We start from the raw sequence: 23,545 nt of genomic DNA, 5'->3' as shown, positions 1-23,545 counted from the left end.
AATCACAACTTCAAAAGTTTATCTTGCCATTCTTGGTATTTCTGAACAAATGCAGAGATAAAAAAAATGCAAAAGACTGCTCAATGCTGCCATTTTAAGAAACAAATAAAACCAAAAAAATATTAGAAACAACATACCCGTAGCCAGGGGGGTTCGGACGAACCCCCCTTGAAAACAAATAAAGTCAACATTCTGTTCAAATTGTGACTGTTAAAGTCGAGTTTTTGAGGCCAAATAACCCCCTTTGGAAATTCCTGGCTACAGGCCTGAACAAGGTTAACTACGTACAAATTGTATCTGTTTTTTTTGGTTCAAGATGCAAAATTTACAAAACAGAACATTTTTGAAAATTGTCTCCAACAGCAATTTGCTTTTCTGAATAACATCTCAATATGATTGAAATAAGTAAAATTGTACAAATTAACTTTTTCAGCATAATATGTAAACTCTTTAATATTGAAATGGCTGCAGTTTTTTTATAACAACTTTATGATTTTGATACTGTGTCTGAAAGTATGATTGACATATACCTTTTTTGAGAAAGAGTTCTTAAAATCTTTTTTCAGCAGGGGCCATATAATATGGCAAGAAGGTTCGTACTACACTATACTATAACATTATTATCATCAGGAACTCTTTTTTTTACATGTAAAAACTTTGATATCATGCAACTTACAAACGTGTCATATAAGAATCTCAAAATGACTTTTAATATATATATAGTTGGAATTAACATTCAAATAACATTTAACAAGTTTACATTCACACCTTACTGTGATTTAAAGTAAGGCAAAAAATACCAACGGACAAGCGAACTCACAAGTCGAAAATAAACTGAAAATGACATAGTTAAAACCAAAAGAAAGACAAAGAGAAAAACATCATAAACACAACACAGGCAACTAAAGACAGGGCAACACAAAACCTACCAAACAACCAGGGGTGATCTCAGGTGTTCAGGAAGAATAAGCAAATGTTGCTCCACATGTGGAACCTGAGTAATGTTACTTATGTAAAACAAATCTGGTGTAGAGACTTTATTCTAATTTGAACATGTATCACTGGTGATTAAAATACCCTATTTATATAGGACAAATTTTGGATAATTGTTTTGCTGAGTATATTATACAAAATTTTTTTTCACTGTAAACATTTTGTAATTTTTTAAGTACACAAATCAAAAAGAGATTGTATATAAAAATAAGTAGATGTGTTTGACCAAACTATCCACCACAGATGGTAAGCAACTACATGTACATTTGATTTTATGTGAACACCACTTTTAAGCACCACTTTTGGGCTACTTTATGGCGGCCAGTTTTTATTTGTGGAACAAGAGAAAGTTCCTGGAGAAAACCACTGACCTTCCATAGGAAACTGTCAATCCTAGTCAAGAAAGATTGGAGTCGAGTGCACCTGCACAAGCAGGGTTCAAACTCACAACCTCAGTGTTGACTTACAGGCTAGTGATTACAGAAGTAACTAATTTGACCACTCTGCCATTGGGGCCACCATAAGTAACTACAATGTTCTTATTGCAGCTTTTAACAATAATCACGTCTGAAACATAGTCAGCTATTAAAGATCCTGACATGACAAAAGGTGACACAATAAACAAGAAAATATGTTTACTGTACATGTATAACCAACTTTTTTTAATTTATCTGTATCATGATAAATTAAGTATATATATATTATACATTGTACTATAAAATGTGATAATATAATTTAACTTCTTGTGGATTTTTATGAAATGTTTGCAGATAATTGCACCTAAAATTACAAGATCAAATCTTAATCAATTATAATAAATTTTAAAAATAGAAATACAAAATATAAGTGCTAACTTGTTTCTTTCTTTTTTCAATTTTTTTTTTTATTATTTTTAAAAGAAAATTAACGCATTTTAAATTTTGAGACCTTTTTTACTTTTTTATTAGTTCTTTCTTGAAAAACATTAAATTTCAAGTGCAATATTTTCTACTGTACTGTTAAGATTTTAGTTTAATACTGATAAAATCTAAAGCCACATTGATCTTATGTTCATTCAATATCATTTTTGTTTTATTCTATTCTGTAGAATGTATTTTGTAATGTTCACTGTAATAATTGTACAATACCTTGATAAATCTGACTTTACATCTGAACTACTGATAACTGGTCCATTTCCATCCATATCCAAACTTTTTGTATTATTAACATTAGATATATAAAATGTTCATGAAGTAATCCAACAGTATTGTTTTCAATTATCAAACCTTCCTTTCTCACTGAATTATTTTTACATAATAAATGTTATCTTATTTGTCTCCAAAAGGAAATAATAAACAATAATCCATGCCCTTTAAAATTTGCAATCTCACAAACCGTAAGTGTTAACTTGTGAGTCTTAATTTGTTATTTTCCTTTTAGTTGCAGTACATTGTATTGTATTCTACACAAACTTATCACCTTAAAACTGAATTTGGTCAAATTTTCACTTGTAATTCAATTTTCAATCAAATCAGCACTTTTGCTTCTATCAAACATCCAAATTAATGTTTTATTTACACGAAATGCAATCGTTTTTCAATTTCTCCACAACCAAATCAATAAAAACCTCTATGAACTACAAATTAATTTAGTACATATCTATAATAAAGAATGAATGTAATTTAAAATTTTCCGGATTAGTGGTCGCTGAGTCTGCTCAAAACACCTCCATCCAATGAGTTCTTACAAGCAATTGTCAACACATATTTCTTTTATAGTCTAGTGATTACATTTTTTTACTCAATTTTGCAAAATTTGCTGCACTCAACCAAAAGGGTGAAGTTATATAAACTCGATAATCCTGAGGCCCAGGAGAGGATATTGAAAAATCTTAGAGGCCAACCACTGGGATGTTAACTCCTGATGACATAAAAAACTATATTCAATGAGTGTTATTCCTTCAGTATTATCCCACAGGATACCATTAACAGGGTTTTGTAGTCGGATTTGCTTTAAACACTCAAGAAAATCGGAAACGTAGCTCCTTGTGTTTTAATACCACTTCAATCAACGTTATCGGTTACACAGAAAAACAACAAAGACTTAAAATCAAACAGAATATATTGAATATTTTTTGCTCCAGGATAAAATCCCTGTTCCTGCACTTAATCAGTCATTTGGTTCTTCTAGTGCAGTTGTGTTCATGTAAATTACTGTCGATATAATCCACTATTGCCTATAATGAAGTACAAGACACTGACTTCGGAATATCTTTATATCTTTCTATAGACACAATTCCATTTTTTCTTTTGTATAATTAATCAATTGAATAATTCCTCAAATAAAAGATTTTTTCCTTTGTTGTAGTTAATATAATCTCAGATATCTCTAAGATTTATACAATTAATAATTCCTCCTTACTTAAAGAATAAAATTCACTGTTTCATTCACGTTTTTTTTTTGGCTGTCATAAACAAAAGTCAAACATTCCAGTGCAGGTTGCGTAATGATTATAAATTCAGTAAAAGAACATGTAAATCAACAATTAATCACATTGACAATCACTTCCGATCACTTTAAATTATTTGACAACCTTTTCTCTTTCTATTATATAAACATATGGTATCGGTATAATTTAAAATTATAAAATCATAAAAATTTATCCTTTCCTGAACTAATCATTCAAGTCAATTCACACTATATTTCATCAGTTAACCGATGAAATGTTGAAGGAAGGTTGATATTATTCTTCTTTATAAATATATGCACTGTTGTATAAACGTATCGCATGTCAACAAAATCATATACACCTTTTCAAGTGCTAACCTCAAGACATTCATGTAAGCATTTCCTGATTAATAAAATTGTTGACTTTTAATGGGTAGTGACATACCAGGTGAGTGAATGGACAAGGACCGCCTTTTTAATTAGTGATTATTTACTTAGCCGTTAGGTCAAGACTACTATAAATGTTCATATAAACCTAGGTTTGATTGGTTTACATAAACCACCCACATGGAGAACCTCACACCATCCTTACTTTTAAGTGCACTGACATTGGATTTAGACAAGAGGCTCAAGATGGGAATTTTTTTTTTAACATTTGACATTTATTTAAAAATGTTCTAATAAAAATTCATAGACTAATATTTATTTAATTAATGTAGATACATTTTATTACATATAAATGATGAAATGTGTATAAAACATGCTTAGTATAGCTAAGTTTGATGATATCTAAATAATATCTCGCCTGAACTATAACAACAGTTAGTCCTAAATATTTTAAACTTCATGAACAGTGACCTTGCTAATTTTCATTTAGTGACCTGGTGTCCCCATTTTTTATTGGGTGGTCCAGTTAATGAATGTCCTGAAGTCATGTATGTAATACACTTATATACTTAAAGGAATACTATGAAACTGTTAATGAACATTTTAATTTTTCATAACATTAAACAACATTTGAGTGTATTTTAACACACAGTGTACTCTTATTCAAAATCTGCGAAGGGATTTGAGACCAGGTTTACATTTACACGAGACTGTGAACAGTTACGGAAGTAAAAGTCAGGATCTAATTTACACAGAACATAATCCTCTGTTGGAATCAAATCAAGATTATACTTTCTAACGATTTTTGGTCTTATGTTATTGCTCCCCTGGTTTTTTGATACCACCTTTGAATTTAGATCAAGATACCCTATGTGTTAACCAAATGACGAAAACATTAAAATCGAGAAAAGAATTTTGTTAACAGAAAAATCTACGCTTCCTTGTAACTCTAGCCTGTGCAATAGCAAGTTATGAAAATAATTCTTTAATCAAATAGAGATACAATAAAATTTCTAGATCTGACAGAGGAATCAACCAACCTCTTTAATATACAATACACAGTCAGAAGTCCAAACCTCTAAACTTTGTCAAGTATAAAGAATGAGACATAATGCTGGATAAACTTGACAATCTGAATCAGTCAAAAGAGTTTGAAGAAGAAGTGGATCAAATCAAATAATAAATAAGTTGGTCCAGAGAGACACATTTATATAAGAAACCACTCAAAGTTTATTTAACAAGGGTATATAGATTACTCACCAACATTTTTGGAAAATGGAATATGGAAAATAAGCTGATGATGATATATATTCTATAATTATATAAATTATAATTGAATTGAAACTGCTTTAATTTAAAAAAAAGAAGAAGAAATTTTTGGTATGAGAAAAGTTTTATCTTGTCCTGAGTACTAAAATGGAAGTTACTACAATGAAAGTTACACATAAAACATTTCAAAATGAGCATACAAGAAAATGATCATCACAGGAATTAATCTAAGCAACTGTTCGGCCCATATTTTCCTGTTACAAGCTCTAGAAACCATGTTACTGAAAGATTCCAAAATACAATTCATGAGATATGCCCCTGAATAAACATAAAAATTGCTGATTTTTTTTTTCCTTTCTGTTTTCTAACTTTAGTTTGCGGCAACCAAATGTTAATAAACTTATAAATAAAGCTAATCAATTTCCTACAACTGGAAAATTCAAGGATTTTTTTTTTATTCCTTTTTTTAACATAAATTTGGATACAGAGTACTATGTATTAGTGTATTACTTCTCCTTGTAAGGACATTCAACTTTTAATACAAAAATCTAATATAAATCTGACATTTGATTCTATATTGTATTTGGGAAACTTGTAAAAGTGATAAAGAAAATAACAATATGTTATGTACATGTATGTAAAATGTAGGGCTTATTTTATATGCAAAAATTTGTTTTTTTTAACATCTTTGTAGGAAACATTTATAATATTAACAAGAAAAACAAAAATAGAAATGACATATAATACACTCTATGAGTAGGTCTGCAAAACTTGTAAATAAATATAAAGAGAATACCAATATGTACAAATTTTTCCAACTTTTATTTAAGAATTGAATGCTTCTTTTTGTAACTTCATTGGGGTGTAAAAGCGTTGACCGAAGTACATTTTGTTCCGCGCTTCATACTCAAAATGTGCACACGGTCAACGCTTTTACAACCCTATGAAGTTACAAAAAGAAGCATTCAATACTTATAATTACATTTTTTAGCTATGATCATGAAAAGTCGAATTTTATTATTGTTTTATTTAATTCACCTGTGCACTTTATTGTGGGACCACGTGTTATCATGAATAAAAAGTTTTATTGAGCAATGCAATTGCTTACGGAATAACACGAGATGTGCAGTTGGCCAATCAGAATAAAGTATCATAATGAAACATACATCTAATGTAATTATATACATATAGGTCATTTGTACTTGTATACATATTTAATTAGTTTTATCAAATGTGCTTCATCCCTGTCACATTTTTAAATGTTACAAGTTCTTTAAATCATTATTTTCCAAAGCCATTTTATCGCCAATGGCACAAAACACTGAGAATGTACTTTGAAACAACACCCTCACTCATGATTTCATATGACTAAGCAAGCAAAATTGAAAGTGGGTGACAAGAAAAAAAGAAACCACAGACTAAATAATGATTTTAATAGTGTCTATCTAAATTATTTATAGATTTGTACATTTATGTTAGATTTTCAGCTCATATTGAAGTAATCTGGACTAGGAAATTTGAATTTATAAATGCCTTAGAGACTTTAAGCAAAATGAAGCCTACAAAATAGAATAGGAATAAGCATAAATTGGAGAGTTTTTCATGTCAATATTTATGTAAGTCCCCTTCCAGTTAGAAAGGAATTGTATTAGAACAAAATGCTAACTTGACCTATAACTTGTCCTGTGTAAACAATCTAAAACATATCAAGTCAATATTTTCAAGCATGACAAAAAAATTTGGCTTATTTACTGAGGTTATAACACATAAGATGAGGTGAATTGAAGTTCATTTCCCTCATAATAATTAATCAATAATCAATTTTCGAAGTTCAAGGACCATAACTCTGCACAAAATCATCAGACCAAAACAAAATTCAACTTCAAACTTCAAACAGACAGACAGACAGACATCAGCTGGTTGTTTCACCCTTTATATGAGGCAGGACAGACACATTGACAAAACATATGAGTTCAACATCACATTCAACTGTCATACTGCTATTTATATGACAACTTTACCCAAGGAAAAACAAAACACCTTCAGATTTATCCTGATGGGGTGCCATCTTCCTAAAAATTTAACAGAAGAAAGGGGGTAGGAGGTAGGGGGAGGTCTCATCCTGAATCACAGAGAATATAAATGCCAAATCCCAAATCCCTGTGAAAATAATATGTCCATTCCTACATTATGATATAATTGAATCCTGAATTCCTGAACATTTGACTGGCTATTCCCCAATGTCCATGAAGTAAATAAAATGATAAATTCAGACTTCCATAAAAAGGTCCTTCTGCTCCTCATTACTGGCCAATATTTACCTGATACATTGCTTATTTACTGAGGTTATAACACATAAGATGAGGTGAATTGAAGTTCATTTCCCTCATAATAATAAATCAATAAGATTGATCAGAAGTGTAAATATCTAATTTTCTGATGTTAAACAATGATGTTATGAAGGTGTACCACACTGGCTCAGGTAAACATCCTTGTAAAGGAGATTTTATGATAATTTAACATTACAATGTTTACTTTGTACTGAGGAAAATAAAGCCTGTTTTATCTTCAGATGAATTCTGTTTATGATTACACAGTTACATATTTAAACTAATTATAGAAAATGTTCTTTACCTTAAAGAACAATATAATAAAGTTTAAAAAGGTGACCTAATGCAAGCACATGTACAAGCATCCTAATTTGGTACATTTAATTCCATCATAATGTGCATTAAATTATCTTTCAATCCATGTGTCATATAAAAACACAAGATTGATTTGTGTTCTGACTACTATGTATAATAAACGGATGAAAAGTACATGTCAGGACTATGACCGTATGAATGTATGCAAAGACATAGGACTCAGCAACAGAAAATAAAACATCTAGAGGTTAACAAACAGCACTATTCACTCCATTATATTGTGCTTATTAACAGTAAGTATTTAAAACTTATCCAATGCAGCAACTAACATCTCCACCTTTCATTGTTGCAACTTTGAAGGGTCTAATTTCAAAGTAATCCTACAACTTTTCTCATATTGCAAAGTTTAACATCAATTCATAATAGTGTTAAAAAAAAAAAATTCTTAACATTCACTGTTAATCTAGAAATGGATGTAGCAGATTTCATTTTGCAATATTTTTTGAGAAAAAAAAATCAAAACGTCATTATTTCAACACTTGAAACATTGGAATAGGTGCACTTAGTGCTTTATTAGGCCTAATGAGTGAATTATAACAAGCTAATGAGACGTGTTTTGTTAAAATAAGTGATAGGCATAGACATGTGCTAAATTTAAACAATAAGGACATTTGAATATAACTAATAATTGTTAAGATTTCAAGGTCAAAGGGCAATAAAAAAATATAACTCCTTCAGTTGCTGACAATGAATTTGGTCTAAACAACTTGACACAAAAATTATGTTCTGAGTGCGTGTGTCTTGAGCTTCTGATATTTTTATGTGGCATCTTTGTACCACTATCTGTTCACATGGCAAAATGAAAGGAAAAAGATCCTGAGTGATAACAGTACAAAGGTTTCAATATTGATGGTCCTTAGCTGAGGGGCAGGGCAAACATATCTACATGAAAATAAGATACAAAATAAGATGTTGCATGAATATTGGGGAATATTGACCAAGTAGAATTTTATATTGCACGAGCTTGCGAGTGCAATATGTGTTCTACTAGGGACAAAATTCCCCAATATTCATGCAATAACCCTTTTATTGCATAGCAATATAATATTTAAAAGTAACCAGATGTTCCGCAGGGCGCAGCTATATACGACCGCAGAGGTTGAACCCTGAACAGTTGGGGCAAGTATGGACACAACATTTAAGCTGGATTCAGCTCTAAATTTGGATTGTGATTAAATAGTTGACACAGCATAGGTTTCTGACACAGAATGAATGTGGTCTAATGAACTTAAAATATTTTTTTTGCCTTTGAGCAATTCACTATGCTGTTCAATATTAATCCTCTCAAAAAAATGTTTGAAGAAATTTTCTTTTTATCTATGAAATCTGAAATGAGAAAAATTTAACCTCCCCCCCCATTTTTTTTTCACATCCCCCTTTCCCTTTTTCCAAAACTGATCTCAATTCAAATTCCTAATGGAGTTTGCAACAATAACTACTCATTTAAATACATCATAAAATATTAAAATGTAAAATAAAGTGCTTGTTATCACTGAATGGTAAAGATTGTTTTAATTTATCAGTTGGTAGTAAAAGTGAATATACATTATATATTGTATAAAACAATGATTTAAGTTGATTCAACTACTATTCTGGACAAAGAAAGATAACTCCAATCAATTGAAAATTTCTTGCTATTGCACAATATTGTGCAATTAGATATTTCTTGCTATTGCACAATACTGTGCAATTGAAAATATTTGCTATTGCACAATACTGTGCAATTGAAGATTTCTTGCTATTGCGCAATACTGTGCAATTGAAAATTTCTTGCTATTGCACAATACTGTGCAATTGAAGATTTCTTGCTATTGCTGAATACTGTGCAATTGAAAATTTCTTGCTATTGCACAATACTTAATATAATAATTTTGGATCCTGATTTGAACCAACTTGAAAACTGAGCCAATAATCAAAAATCTAAGTATATGTTTAGATTCAGCATATCAAAAAAGCCCAAGGATTCAATTTTTGTTAAAATCAAACTTAGTTTAATTTTGGACCCTTTTGACTTTAATGTAGACCAATTTGAAAACGGGACCAAGAATTAAGAATCTACATACACAGTTAGATTTGGCATATCAAAGAACCCCAATTATTCAATTTTTGATGAAATCAAACAAAGTTTAATTTTGGACCCCGATTTGGACCAACTTGAAAACTGGGCCAATAATCAAAAATCTAAGTACATTTTTAGATTCAGCATATATCAAAGAAGCCCAAGGATTCAATTTTTGTTAAAATCAAACTAAGTTTAATTTTGGACCCTTTGGACCTTAATGTAGACCAATTTGAAAACGGGACCAAAAATTAAGAATCTACATACACAGTTAGATTCGGCATATCAAAGAACCCCAATTATTCAATTTTTGATGAAATCAAACAAAGTTCAATTTTGGACCCTTTGGGCCCCTTATTCCTAAACTGTTGGGACCAAACCTCCAAAAATGAAACCCAACCTTCCTTTTATGGTCATAAACCTTGTGTTTAAATTTCATAGATTTCTATTTACTTATACTAAAGTTATGGTGTGAAAACCAAGAATAATGCTTATTTGGGCCCCTTTTTGGCCCCTAATTCCTAAACTGTTGGGACCAAAACTCCCAAAATCAATCCCAACCTTCCTTTTGTGTTCATAAAACTTGTGTTTGAATTTCATTGATTTCTATTTACTTATACTAAAGTTATTGTACGAACACCAAGAATAATGCTTATTTGGGCCCTTTTTTGGCCCCTAATTCCTAAACTGTTGGAACCAAAACTCCCAAAATCAATCCCAACCTTCATTTTGTGGTCATAAACCTTGTGTCAAAATTTCATAGATTTCAATTTACTTAAACTAAAGTTATAGTGCGAAAACCAAGAAAATGCTTATTTGGGCCCTTTTTGGCCCCTAATTCCTAAAATGTTGGGACCAAAACTCCCAAAATCAATCCCAACCTTCCTTTTGTGGTAATAAACTTTGTGTTAAAATTTCATAAATTTCTATTCACTTTTACAAAAGTTAGAGTGCGAAAACTAAAAGTATTCGGACGACGACGACGACGCCAACGTGATAGCAATATACGACGAAAAATTAAAATTTTTGCGGTCGTATAAAAATTGGTTTAAACTAATATTTTGTCGTTGATGACGTCATGAAGTTTGAAGATTTATTGCACTGGTGCAATATTGGAATTTATTGCACACTAACTTTTGTTACTTTCTGTGGAAATTTTATATTGCTATGCAAGAAAACTGCATAGTGAATACCCAATACCCGTTAATATCACCGACTTTCAATTGATGGTTCCCCTTAAACTAACCTAGTTAAAAACCTATATGCCAAAGTTTCCAAGTCAATAAGACACTAACTGAGTGGTTCAGTTCAAATAATATCCATTAAATATGATGTCAGTGCTCATACATGTGCATACCAATTATCATTGACTACCAATAATATGTCCTCTTAAATTGAACTAATCACAAACTGTAACATCTGTATATATATTTGACATATTAACATGAGACTGTCAAATATTGAGGGCATGTCATAATTAAGATAAACCACTAATTAGATGGTTCTGTCATGGACTTTCTCTATATTTGCGGGTCCCAAATCTATTTTTATAATTTGATCAAAATCTCTGTTTTCTCCTAGAAAATGGTGCTTAGAAGTGTGTCTCATTGGGGTCTAAGCGTGACACGTGATTACTGATTTTTTGTAAGCTTGACATGTGAAAGTCAAATTCGTATTTGATCAGAGTTTCGAGGTTATAAAATAAAAGCATTGTGTATGTATACATAACAATTCAGTGATATGGTTTGCCTTAAATTACCGGAGAATAAAGGCTTTTTCCCCTGGAGAAGAATTCCAATTTGAAAAAAAATGGCTTAAAATTATTCCCAAAGAGTGCAGTCTCAGTAGTAATTGTGGATGAATTCAAACTGAAAAACACTCTTTTAAACATTTTTCATGCCAAAAATTACTATATGTGCAGATTTGAGGGTCTATTTATGTATCATAAGGGGTCTTATTTTAAATGAGGGTTTACCTCTTGAAAGGGGGTCTGCATATTGAATTCCAGTCAAATTCATGGTATATTATAAATTTTCCAATTTGATAACAAGAGTGCACACGCTGAAATGTCTCGCCTTCTATACTAATCATTGATATTATGTTGATAGTCCTAAGTATAATACAACTGTCACATAAACTTAACATTAACCAAGATAACTAAACAAAGACCAAGGAACCTTGAAAATGAGGTCAAGGTCAGATGAACCATGCCAGGCAGACATGTACAGCTAACAATGCTTCTATACAACATATATAGTTGACTTATTACTTATAGTTTAAGAAAAATAGACCAAAACACAAAAACTTAACACTGTGCAATGAACCGTGAAAATGAGGTCACGGTCAAATAAAACTTGCGCGACTGGCATAAAGATCATAAAATATTTCCATACACCAAATATAGATGACCTATGGCATATAGTATTAGATAAAAAGACCAAAACTCAAAAACTTAACTTTGACCACTGAACCATGAAAATGAGGTCAAGGTCACATGACATCTGCCCGCTAGATAGGTACACCTTACAATCATTCCATACAACAAATATAGTAGACCTATTGCATATAGTATGAGAAAAACAGACCAAAACACAAAAATTTAACTATAACCACTGAACCATAAAAATGAGGTCAAGGTCAGATGACACCTGCCAGTTGGACATGTACACCTTACAGTCCTTCCATACACCGAATATACTAGCCCTATTGCTTGTAGTATCTGAGATATGGACTTGACCACCAAAACTTAACCTTGTTCACTGATCCATGAAATGAGGTCGAGGTCAAGTGAAAACTGTCTGACAGACATGAGGACCTTTCAAGGTACGCACATATCAAATATAGTTATCCTATTACTTATAATAAGAGAGAATTCAACATTACAAAAAATCTGAACTTTTTTTTCAAGTGGTCACTGAACCATGAAAATGAGGTCAAGGACATTGGACATGTGACTGACGGAAACTTCGTAACATGAGGCATCTATATACAAAGTATGAAGCATCCAGGTCTTCCACCTTCTAAAATATAAAGCTTTTAAGAAGTTAGCTAACACCGCCGCCGCCGCCGGATCACTATCCCTATGTCGAGCTTTCTGCAACAAAAGTTGCAGGCTGGACAAAAATGACGCATATTTTCCCAATAAAAAAGGGTAGAGGTATATAGTTTTGAAAAAAGCCAACAATATCACTGCAATTTTGGTTGAGGCAAACACAAGTAAGAGAAAGGAAACAAATTTCAGGACAAAATGATATGGAAATACAGACAGACAAGGGTAAAACTTAATCCCCCCTCGGCTATAGGCGGGGCATGAAAAAAAAAATCCACGGGAAATTCAAAACAGAAAGTCCCTTAATAAATTGCAAAATCAAAAGTTCATATACATCAAACGAATTCTATCTAAACCTCTCATTTGTATAAAAAAAAGATATAGGAGTTTCTACATTATGAACTGAGCACTCAATCCTCCCATTCAATGCTCATTATCATGCATTAACAAGATTGATTACCGGGGACTTAACCTTGACACAGAAACAATCTCCAAAACATTACCTTGAACAAGAGAATTTGAATTATATCATAACATATTAAAAGTACAGAAAATATCTGTTGGGATGTTCCTATGAAAAGTCACCTTTTATATGCACTGTCTGTATTCCAATGATTTTACAGAACTTTGACCTTTAAGAAAGTACAACTCGCTGCAAATGGCATCAATAAAGAAGAAAATCTATAAAACATGTTACATATTCTGGAAATGTACTTGTCCCCATAAATGTCATCTTCTACTTAGTAGAGTTATGGCAATGTAATAATTAATGGGTTGGTGGACTTTTTGATAGATCAGACATTACTGTGCATTAAACATTTGTAATTATGAACTGAGGCTTAAGAGGAAAACAGTTTGGTTCAAACTGTTGTAAGCAGATAAATGTATGATGTACTTTAAAAAAAAAACTGTTTAGTGTCAAGATTTAAAATTTCAGGTGGTCAAATCATAAGTCCATGAAAATCTCTGAAAAGTTGACAGAGGTCTATATCAAGGGCGGAATCCAGAACAGAATTATTTGTTATGTTTTTATTACTGATAGGTCTTGCCTCTATGGAAAATTGTTAAAATACTCAAATAGTATTTCATACTTATATAAACTAAGTTGGGAATAAGATCTTTCCAACACAAAAAATATTATCTTTTATTAACATGATAATGAACAAGTACACATCTTGTGAAATGTTTTTAAAATTTCTTACATTAATTAAGACTGAGAATTTATCATAATTTTCTCAGAAACATAATTGTTCAAAATAACACATTATATATCTAGGTATATTTTAGAAAATTCAACTAAATCAGAACTATATCAAATCTTTCATAATGATTTGTCCAGAAAGCTAACTATCATTTTTATAAACAGACCATTTCAAGGGAGATAATCAAACTAGTAATTAAAAAAAATTAACCAGTTTATTCAGTATTTTGTGGATTAATGATTTGTGAAATAGTTTGTGTAATAGGGAGACCCCAAGTGAGCAATACCATTTCATGCTTACTCTTTTTCTCTAATTTCTTTCATATTTCAACTCTCCCCCTCTTTTCTGTTTCATTCTCTCTCACATTCATCCGTCTCTTCTGTTAATATCACTCTCTTTACTCTTTTTTGTGGTTTGATTTTTGTGTTCATTGATTTACAAATTACATCAAAATGAAGGAGGCATAGTTAAAAAAAAATCAGACTTATCAGCACATTATTATATACACTGGTAACTACAGGATTCTTACAACACATCTAAATATGTGTCTTATATACTTATTCAATTTGGACTCATTATTCATCTGCCTGTTGAATCCTACATAGTATGAATCATCCAAAAAGAATAATCTTTGAAGGGAGTTACCAATAAGATTGAACAAAGTTTGACATGAAGTTTCAAATCTTGAGCAGAAAAAATTTGAAAATGAAGTTTTACAATTTTACTTCTGGAGGCTTTCACCTGAGTGAGTGATAAGAACAAATGAGAAAACTATCCCATTATTATATATAAAGACCAACTTTATGGGGTTACCCAACACTTTGACTGAAATTAATTTGTCTTGTTTAATTTTCATAAAATTTTGACAAAATAATATTAGCTGCAGTACATGTAAAATGTTGAAATAAATAGGAAAATATCAAGGAATTTGAACCACACAATTTACAGGAACAATTTCATTGGATATATGATGATGACAAACACCTAATTTTGATCATTCAGAAGCTGAAAATGTCTTAGTTTGTGAGTAAAACTTTCAGTTTAAACCTCCTTACTGTAAATTCTAAAATGTATTTATACATTATATAAGGGGATCAATCCTTACTAAAAGCAATGTTTTTCAATGAAGTCATTTCAGTTAATGTTAGCTAACACAAATCAAATTTCTTCTTTTAAGTTGCTGAATTAAGTTTAAAATCAATAATAAATAGTTAGTATTCTTTTGTGTCATCTCTTATTTTATACCAGTATTTTAAGATAGACTTTCTAATGTTGTTTTCAAAGTCACTTTTTATTTTTTCGTGACTGGTTATTTCTTGTAAGTACAAATATACTTCTTTATACATCTAATATGGTAACAGGTTTTATAATACTTTATTGATGAGACCCAGCTGCATACACCACAATTATGCGACGTCAAACTTTCTTTTAAGGTGCTATTCAACAAAGATTTTCCTGACCAATATTCTTAACTATGCCAATATGAAAACAGTGCTGATCAATGTCAAATTAAAATTGGTATTTTGCCTATTCAGACCAAACATGTGATAAAATGCACATTGTGAAAACTGATGGTTTTTGATGTTGCTGATACTTTTCACACAATACTAATGTTCAAAAATCATTGACAAACTGTTATCATCTATTAAAGTAAAAAAATATATCAGACCTACATGTATGCTGCATGCATAGGTCTGATATTTTTTTCGTTTTTATAAAAGCTATAAAAACAAACACTTGTTGATTGCCAATAGTCAGCAATAAAAATGTATATGTATTGTAAAGTTTATTTACTTGTACCTTGCAAGTTTGAAAAGATATAAAATTGGAGCAATTATCAAGTAACTCAACATTTTGTTTTTGAACACTATTTAGACTAACAAGGGTGCACACACTGAAATGTCTCGCCTTCTTTACTAATTATTTATATTATGTTGATAGTCCTAAGTATAAAGCTTTATTACAACTGTCACATAAACTTAACATTAACCAAGTAGCTAAACAAAGACCAATGAACCATGAAAATGAGGTCAAGGTCAGATGAACCATGCCAGGCAGACATGTACAGCTAACAAAGCTTCCATACAACAAATATAGTTGACCTATTACTTATTATAGTTTAAGAAAAATAGACCAAAACACAAAAACTTAACACTGTGCAATGAACCGTGCAATTGAGGTCATGGTCAAATAAATCTGCGGGACTGACATATAGATCATAATATATTTCCATACACCAAATATAGCTGACCTTTGGCATATAAAATTACATAAAAAGACCAAAACTTAAAAACTTAACTTTGACCACTGAACCATGAAAATGAGGTCAAGGTCAGATGACATCTGCCCGCTAGACATGTACACCTTACAATCATTCCATACAACAAATATAGTAGACCTATTGCATAAAGTATGAGAAAAATAGACCAAAACACAAAAACTTAACTATAACCACTGAACCATGAAAATGAGGTCAAGGTCAGATGACACCTGCCAGTTGGACATGTACACCTTCCAGTCCTTCCATACACCAAATATACTAGCCCTATTGCTTATAGTATCTGAGATATGGACTTGACCACCAAAACTTAACCTTGTTCACTGATCCATGAAATGAGGTCGAGGTCAAGTGAAAACTGTCTGACGGGCATGAGGACCTTGCAAGGTACGCACATACCAAATATAGTTATCCTATTACTTATAATAAGAGAGAATTCAACATTACAAAAATTCTGAACTTTTTTTTCAAGTGGTCACTGAACCATGAAAATGAGGTCAAGGACATTGGACATGTGACTGACGGAAACTTCGTAACATGAGGCATCTATATACAAAGTATGAAGCATCCAGGTCTTTCACCTTCTAAAATATAAACCTTTTAAGAAGTTAGCTAACGCCGCCGCCGTAGCCGCCGCCGTAGCCGCCGCCGCCGCCGCCGCCGGATCACTATCCCTATGTCGAGCTTTCTGCAACAAAAGTTGCAGGCTCGACAAAAACTATAACAGTGTTTCTTCTACACTAATTTTTAGTGTCTTTATACATCGATATATCCTAAAGATGTTTTCACATTTTTTAATAAGCCATATTAAAGTAAGACTGTCTGCACTGTCTAAGCAGTAAACCAATATTAAAACCTTTTTGAGATATAAAATTAGTTGCCTAAATATACCAACAGGTATCACTCCTTAATCATTGAATTTGTTTTGCTTCAATTCAGGACTGCTATAAATTAAGTTTAACAACCAAAACAAATGATTAAAACACTTTTTTATTGGCACTTTCAATTAATAAGCTCAGGAAAAGTTTTGTTTTACTTGGTCTATTGGTTTCAGAAATAGCATGAAATGACACATCCAACATCATGTGCAAAGGGAAGTAAATCTTGTTTACATGTAATGTTACATTATTTTTAGTTTACATTTGACAAAAAGAAGGAAATTACACTTTCAAATCAGATTTTCTTTTTGTCTTGATATCATGAGAACACTTAAATTACTATTAGTAATGCATATAAAGCATACAAAAATACTGCGATAGAAAATTATCATCAGTGTAGTACATGAATGTTTTGTAAATCAAAATGTATCTTTCTACATTATAGTACAAAATTTAGTGCAGAACAGACCTGAAAATATGCATGTAGGTGACTGAGAAATATATCAAAAGTAAAACATGATCAGTCAACTCACGAAATTTAGATCATGAGAAGGACTTTCAAATTAAAGGAGTATTCACTGTTGTTTAACACTAGAAAGGTTTAGTTATAAAATACAATAAAATGATATTACTTTACAAATGCTCCTTAAAAAGTTGGGTCTTAATTTTAATAACCATCATTTTAAGTCAAGATTAAGTTGACAGATGATCATATTTTTCTATAAATTGAATTCTCAAGACAGTTCACCCCTCTGTTCCATCTGCACCAAATTCTTCAAATAACATAAAAAAACCTCACAAGAAACGGACAACCCATGACAAGATCCTCACAGAAAGTCCAGATTTAATTTTAGTCTTTTATTTAAGCTTTAATTTATTGGTGTATTGTTTTTCAAATTGCCTTAAGAAGTATCATTTGATACAATAATCTAACTTTATATTCAGGAAACAATGTAATGTGTATCACTTAATGCTGAATCAGATCTTATTGGACATCTACAATATTTAAGACTATATTTAGTATTATTGAAGTTAAACTTTATAAAAATAGGGTGAAAAGATATGAAAAATGATTTCCGAGATGACAAACTGTTACTATCAGATCTGAAAAAATAAAAGTTGTTTTTGAATAGAGGACGATTTATAATATTTAATAAAGTCAAACATATTAAAAAAATCAGAATATTTCAGATTTTATTAAATTAACAGTTTACTAAATAAATTACTTTTGGCGAAACTAATTTGCTGGAAAAAAAAAGAATTTGTCAATACATAGTATCTTTGATTATTCACACATGTAATGTATTATATAATACAAAGTATAACTACAAGATGAACATATTTAACACATTCACGCCTCAGTTGTCTGATAGTAACATGCTTCCTTTGAGCATGATAGGTGGGTTTTATCTACATGTACAAGTATGGATGAGTCAAACTAAGGACTTGAAAAATAGAAATGTTGCTTCACATGGACATTTTGAGGCAAAAGACTGGTTGGCTGAGAGTCAGAACAATATGTCTGTGTAGGGTCACCAGCACATCTTCCTGCAGACTGGCACCTTGTGAACTAACATTCTGTAGAAGCATAATAAAAATAGGGCTCTGTTTGTATGTCTTGTTCAAAGAAGGGGTAAAATCATTTCATATAAAATAAGTCTTAATATGCATGTAATGCTTGCCACTGGATGAAACACCAGTCCAACACCATCAACAAGAATGATTTCATTACGCAAAAAGACCAACATATAAGAGAGTAATAGACAAACAGGCTCTTAGCATTTTTATTGCACAAACTGGGTACATATTTAATAAACTGAAATAAGCAGCTTATTAAAAAGTTTTGAAATACATGTACATCTGCATGAAGACAGACATTTACCGGTACAATAAAAAGACATTGACTCATTCCTAAATTCAATGGGCCTTGAACAAATTTTGAGGAAACTGAAATTGTCTCTGAAAACTGTATCAGTACCTAAGATTTGGTGATAAATTTCATGGTAAAATAGCTCATCAAAGATACAGCCAACAAGGCTTATAAATCTATGTATACGCCAGATGCACATTTATGATTTACACTCCTAAAGACTCGTAAGTGATGCCCAAACAAATACATTGTAGGTAAACTACGGTATCTAAAACCAAATTTCTGACCTGTCATATATATTCATATATATGTTTGTGTTTTCCCTGAACTGTGCAATTAGAGTCAAAAAGCCTTATTAAGCATAAATCCTAAAAGTTCAGATCATAATCAACATGTGTACAAAATTTAAAGCAGAGGTGTTCAGGACTTTGTGGTTACAAACTATGTGTACCTAAAATCCAACTTAACTGAGTCTGACACAGGAGGAAAGAACAGACTGGAATATATTATTTTATGTTTCTTTAATCACTCTGTAATGTTTATGTCATGTTGTAATTAATGTTATGCTCTTAATGGGCCCTTTAATTTGGAAAATAAAAATATTGTATTGTATTGTATTGTATTGTATAAAACCCCTACTAATTATATGTATAGTAGGAGGGCCATTAAAACAGAATTTACAATGCATATTAAGAAAATCTTTAGTTTTAACTTTTTTTGGGGGGAAATTTAACAAAGGGGTCCCCGGAAATTATATAAAACAACTTAAATAGATAAAAGACAACAACTTTGGTTATTTAGCTGCACAAGATCAAGATCTTCATACATGTAAAATAGAAAGTAAATATTATCAACAAATTCAAAATGTATGATACATGAAAATACGGTCAAGGTAAAATATACCTGGTCCAGACAAGCATGTATACATTATAATTATTCCATATACATATGAAATGTAGTTAACTTTTTATATGCATCAACACTAATAACATCTGTGTATTCTGAACATCCAGACATCCCCCCATTCTCCTTGAAGTCTTTTATTTCAGTTTTCATTTCTCCTTATAATTCTGAAATAATGTGATGTCTGCATTGTCTAACTTTTACATTTAAATTTTAAATGCCTCAATACTAAAATGCATGAAGAGTCAAACCCTGAATTTATCTTCATGGTTTGCAGTATAAATTTTAAATAAAATACTTTGCTGAGTGCAGCCTGATAGGACCCCAAAAGTCGTACCCTGAACAGTTGGGGCAAATTTGGACACAATATTCGAGCTTGACAGTGTCTGAATTTGGATTTAATCAAATATTAGACATAATATCGGTTTCTGGCACAAAATAAATGTGGTCATAGATCTTACAAATCTATTGCAAAATACTGTGTAATTGAAGATTTCTTCTTGAAACTTTTCAAAAATTCGAAATTTGAAAATTTTGAAAACAAAAATGAATTCCTAATTGGAACCCCCCCTTTCAACTTTTTGAAACCCCCAATGGTAGCAATAAACCCAAAACTCAGTCCCAGCCATTTCTTTGTAGTATGAAACCTTGTAGTACAATTTCAGAGAGATCCATACACAATTAAACACAAGTTATTGTCTGGAAACTAGAAAAACGATTGTTTTTGGCCCCTTTTTCACTTTAAGTTTTAATTTACCTTTTTGTTTTTGGTCATTATTTGTTATTTTGCATTAAACATTTATTCAAATATATTTGTTAAATAAAATAAGCTGTTGAAGAATCGCCTGTTGGTATAAAATTCAGAAAAGATAATCTGATGGACTGCAACATTGTTAATTAATTCCAAGTTGCTGGACCATGAATTGGAGGACAAGGCCTGAAAATGGTAAACAAACTTAAAGATGTACAGTTATTTAACTGCATAATTAATAGTGCTGTCTAGTGTAAGTAGTTCCAATCAAACTAAATTCAGCAGAAAACTCATATTGAAAATTGGCAATTGGCTGAAAGTCACAGGACTATGACCTAATGGGGTAAGGAGACAAAATTGTTTAAAATCTAATATTTACTGATAGTAATATAACACAACTATATAGAAAGGTTGTTCCAATCAAAGAGATTTCAGCAGAAAACTTCAAAATTGAAAATTGCTAATTAATTCCAAGTCACTGGAACATGACCTTGGGAGCAGCGACTCAAAATAGTCGTCTTACTGATACGTACTGATAGCAATGCAACTATAAAGGGCCTCATAATAGCTGTCAGACAGATCATCATAATGCAACTTTATAGAGGGTATCCTTGATCTAGCAAAAGTACAAAATGTACATTTGTAGTTCATCAAACTGATATGTACTGATAGTAATGCAACTTCATACAAAATATCATTGATCTACATGGTCTAATAATTCAAAGTTACTGGACCATGGCATGAGGGCATGACCTCAAAATAGTTGGCTAACTAATAATTACTGATAGCATTGAAACTTCATACAAAATATAAGTGATCTTTATCATCTATAACAAGAAGCATAAGCTAAAAAGAGCAGATAACTTACTTAACTATTTTTATCGACTACTATGACCACTTCATCTTCTCAGGCGAGACAAAACTACCCATCAAAATTTTGAAAACTTTTAAACTATAATGTACAATGTTTGTTCCTAATATTTTATTAACTATGCATTTGCATTCAGGTATCGCAGATCAAATTTATTCGTTTATAGTATGTTAATTTAAGTTTTTTGATTGAGTTACATGTAAGCCTTCCAATTAATATTTTATTGTGTGTTTTTCTATGTTGTGATGTAATGCTATTGTTTCAGAAAAGGGAGAAGGTTTAATGTGGAACCATTAAAACGTTTAATGTCACTTTAATCCCGCTGCAAATGTTTGCACCTGTCCTAAGTCAGGAATCTGAAGTACAGTAGTTGTCGTTTGTTTATAAATGTTATTTATACGTGTTTCTCATGTCTTGTTTTTTATATAGATTAGACCATTGGTTTTCCCGTTTGAATGGTTTTACACTACATGTAGTAATGTTGGGGCCCTTTATAGCTTGTTGTTTGCCCGGGTGTGAGCCAAGGCTCTGTGTTGAAGGCCGTACATTGACCTATAATGGTTTACTTATACAAATTGTTATTTGGATGTAGAGTTGTCTCATTGGCACTCACAACACATCTTCCTATATCTTTGTAGCCTATGTAGGGGTTACCATTTTTTTTTCACAACTCCTCCTGAACAAACTAGATAAGCCAAGCAACGAGTCAGTGGTAGAGTGTTACAGAACCAATGATTTTTACTGAGCTGCTGTTAACACACAATTGCAACAAATCTGCTGAGGAGGAAACCGAAATCACGGCTACAGCATGCCATCGTGAACTGATTGTTCATGTAAATATAATACTCACAGGTACATGTACTCTGAACCATGAACATTTCCAAAAGTTAAAGCAATTGATATATTTTTCTTCAAAAATTTGTTAAATTGAAAATACCTTTAGATTAAGGATACCAATTTGGGTGAACACTGGTGAAAGAAGTTTTCAGAATGTTCAATATTGTACAATTGATGTCCCTTGCACATGTTCCAATCGAAGCCGAATGAATTACTAAACTAATAGTAATCGGTATGTGTAACATCTTCTCCGTTATATCAAACATGGCAAACATATTTAAACTTTGGGAATAATTTCTTTCTGTTAATGTAATAAACATATAGATTATTTACTGCCATTTCTTCCAGGGGTTTGCTTGCTTCTTGTTTTATCATGTTTACCATGGCCACATACTGTCTTACTGATATTGATAAGCTGTTTGTACGAGTTCGAAAGTTGATTTTCTCTTTTTCTCCTTTTTATCATCTTGCACAGAATAATAGCTATACAATAGTATCTTCATGATTTCTTGTCATGTGTGTACAAAAACGTGCAGCACGAAATATTTTGTGTAATTTCGTCTGCTCAAATACGTTCGCATGAACCGGAAGTTTCATTTTCAACTTCCGTTCTGAATAAAAATCTTAAATATTCGCTTTATAAAGTGAGAAATCATTCAAAATTGAAATTTTACATTTTAATATTCATTAAACTTTAATCCTGTCCATTCAGAATTTCATTTTAAAGCCATATAACATAGAAAAGTGTGGTTGATATCTACAAGCACCAGGCGATAATTTACGAACAAACAACATCTGACATTCGGACAAAACTTTATCCACATTCACTAAAACACTTAAATATAATGTCTTACCTTAAAACAGGTGTAGCTGCTTTTTCTTTTTCATTCTTTTAAGTTTAAGTATAGCCATTTGAATCTGTTTACAAAGAAATAACACTTGTATTTACAGCAGTGCCTGGCCTGTGTCCCAAATATAAGTCTGGACGTGCGCACTCAGCTCATTTCTAGAATGTAGGTCACAAATTAGGTCAATCGTTTATCGACTTACAATGACCAAATCGAAC

The 23,545-nt window shown here is 31.3% G+C and overlaps 2 protein-coding genes across 4 annotated transcripts in view; one reads left to right on the top strand and one right to left on the bottom strand.

The window, feature by feature from the left end:
- The window catches only part of LOC143064070 (speckle-type POZ protein-like), a 62,353-nt gene extending 38,873 nt beyond the window's left edge, over positions 1-23,480 (bottom strand). The window contains exon 1 of one of the 3 annotated variants that reach the window (XM_076236593.1): positions 23,334-23,480. Coding sequence is in view for 2 of the 3 variants with exons in the window: in XM_076236589.1 (XP_076092704.1) it covers positions 22,882-22,982 (101 nt within the window). In the remaining variant the exon portion in view is untranslated. Of the gene's footprint in view, positions 1-2,120; positions 3,862-22,881; positions 22,998-23,333 lie in introns of those variants that run through there. The other 2 variants (XM_076236589.1, XM_076236590.1) reach the window with 2 other exon arrangements.
- Positions 1-23,545, top strand: part of LOC143064068 (KAT8 regulatory NSL complex subunit 2-like) — a 486,386-nt gene that overhangs the window by 391,213 nt on the left and 71,628 nt on the right. The gene's annotated exons all lie outside the window — the stretch shown is intronic.

This window comes from Mytilus galloprovincialis, chromosome 2 (genome assembly GCF_965363235.1).
Source record: "Mytilus galloprovincialis chromosome 2, xbMytGall1.hap1.1, whole genome shotgun sequence".
Taxonomy (NCBI): domain Eukaryota; kingdom Metazoa; phylum Mollusca; class Bivalvia; order Mytilida; family Mytilidae; genus Mytilus; species Mytilus galloprovincialis.
Note: the sequence above shows the minus strand (reverse complement) of the source record. Positions and strands in the feature narration are given on the sequence as shown.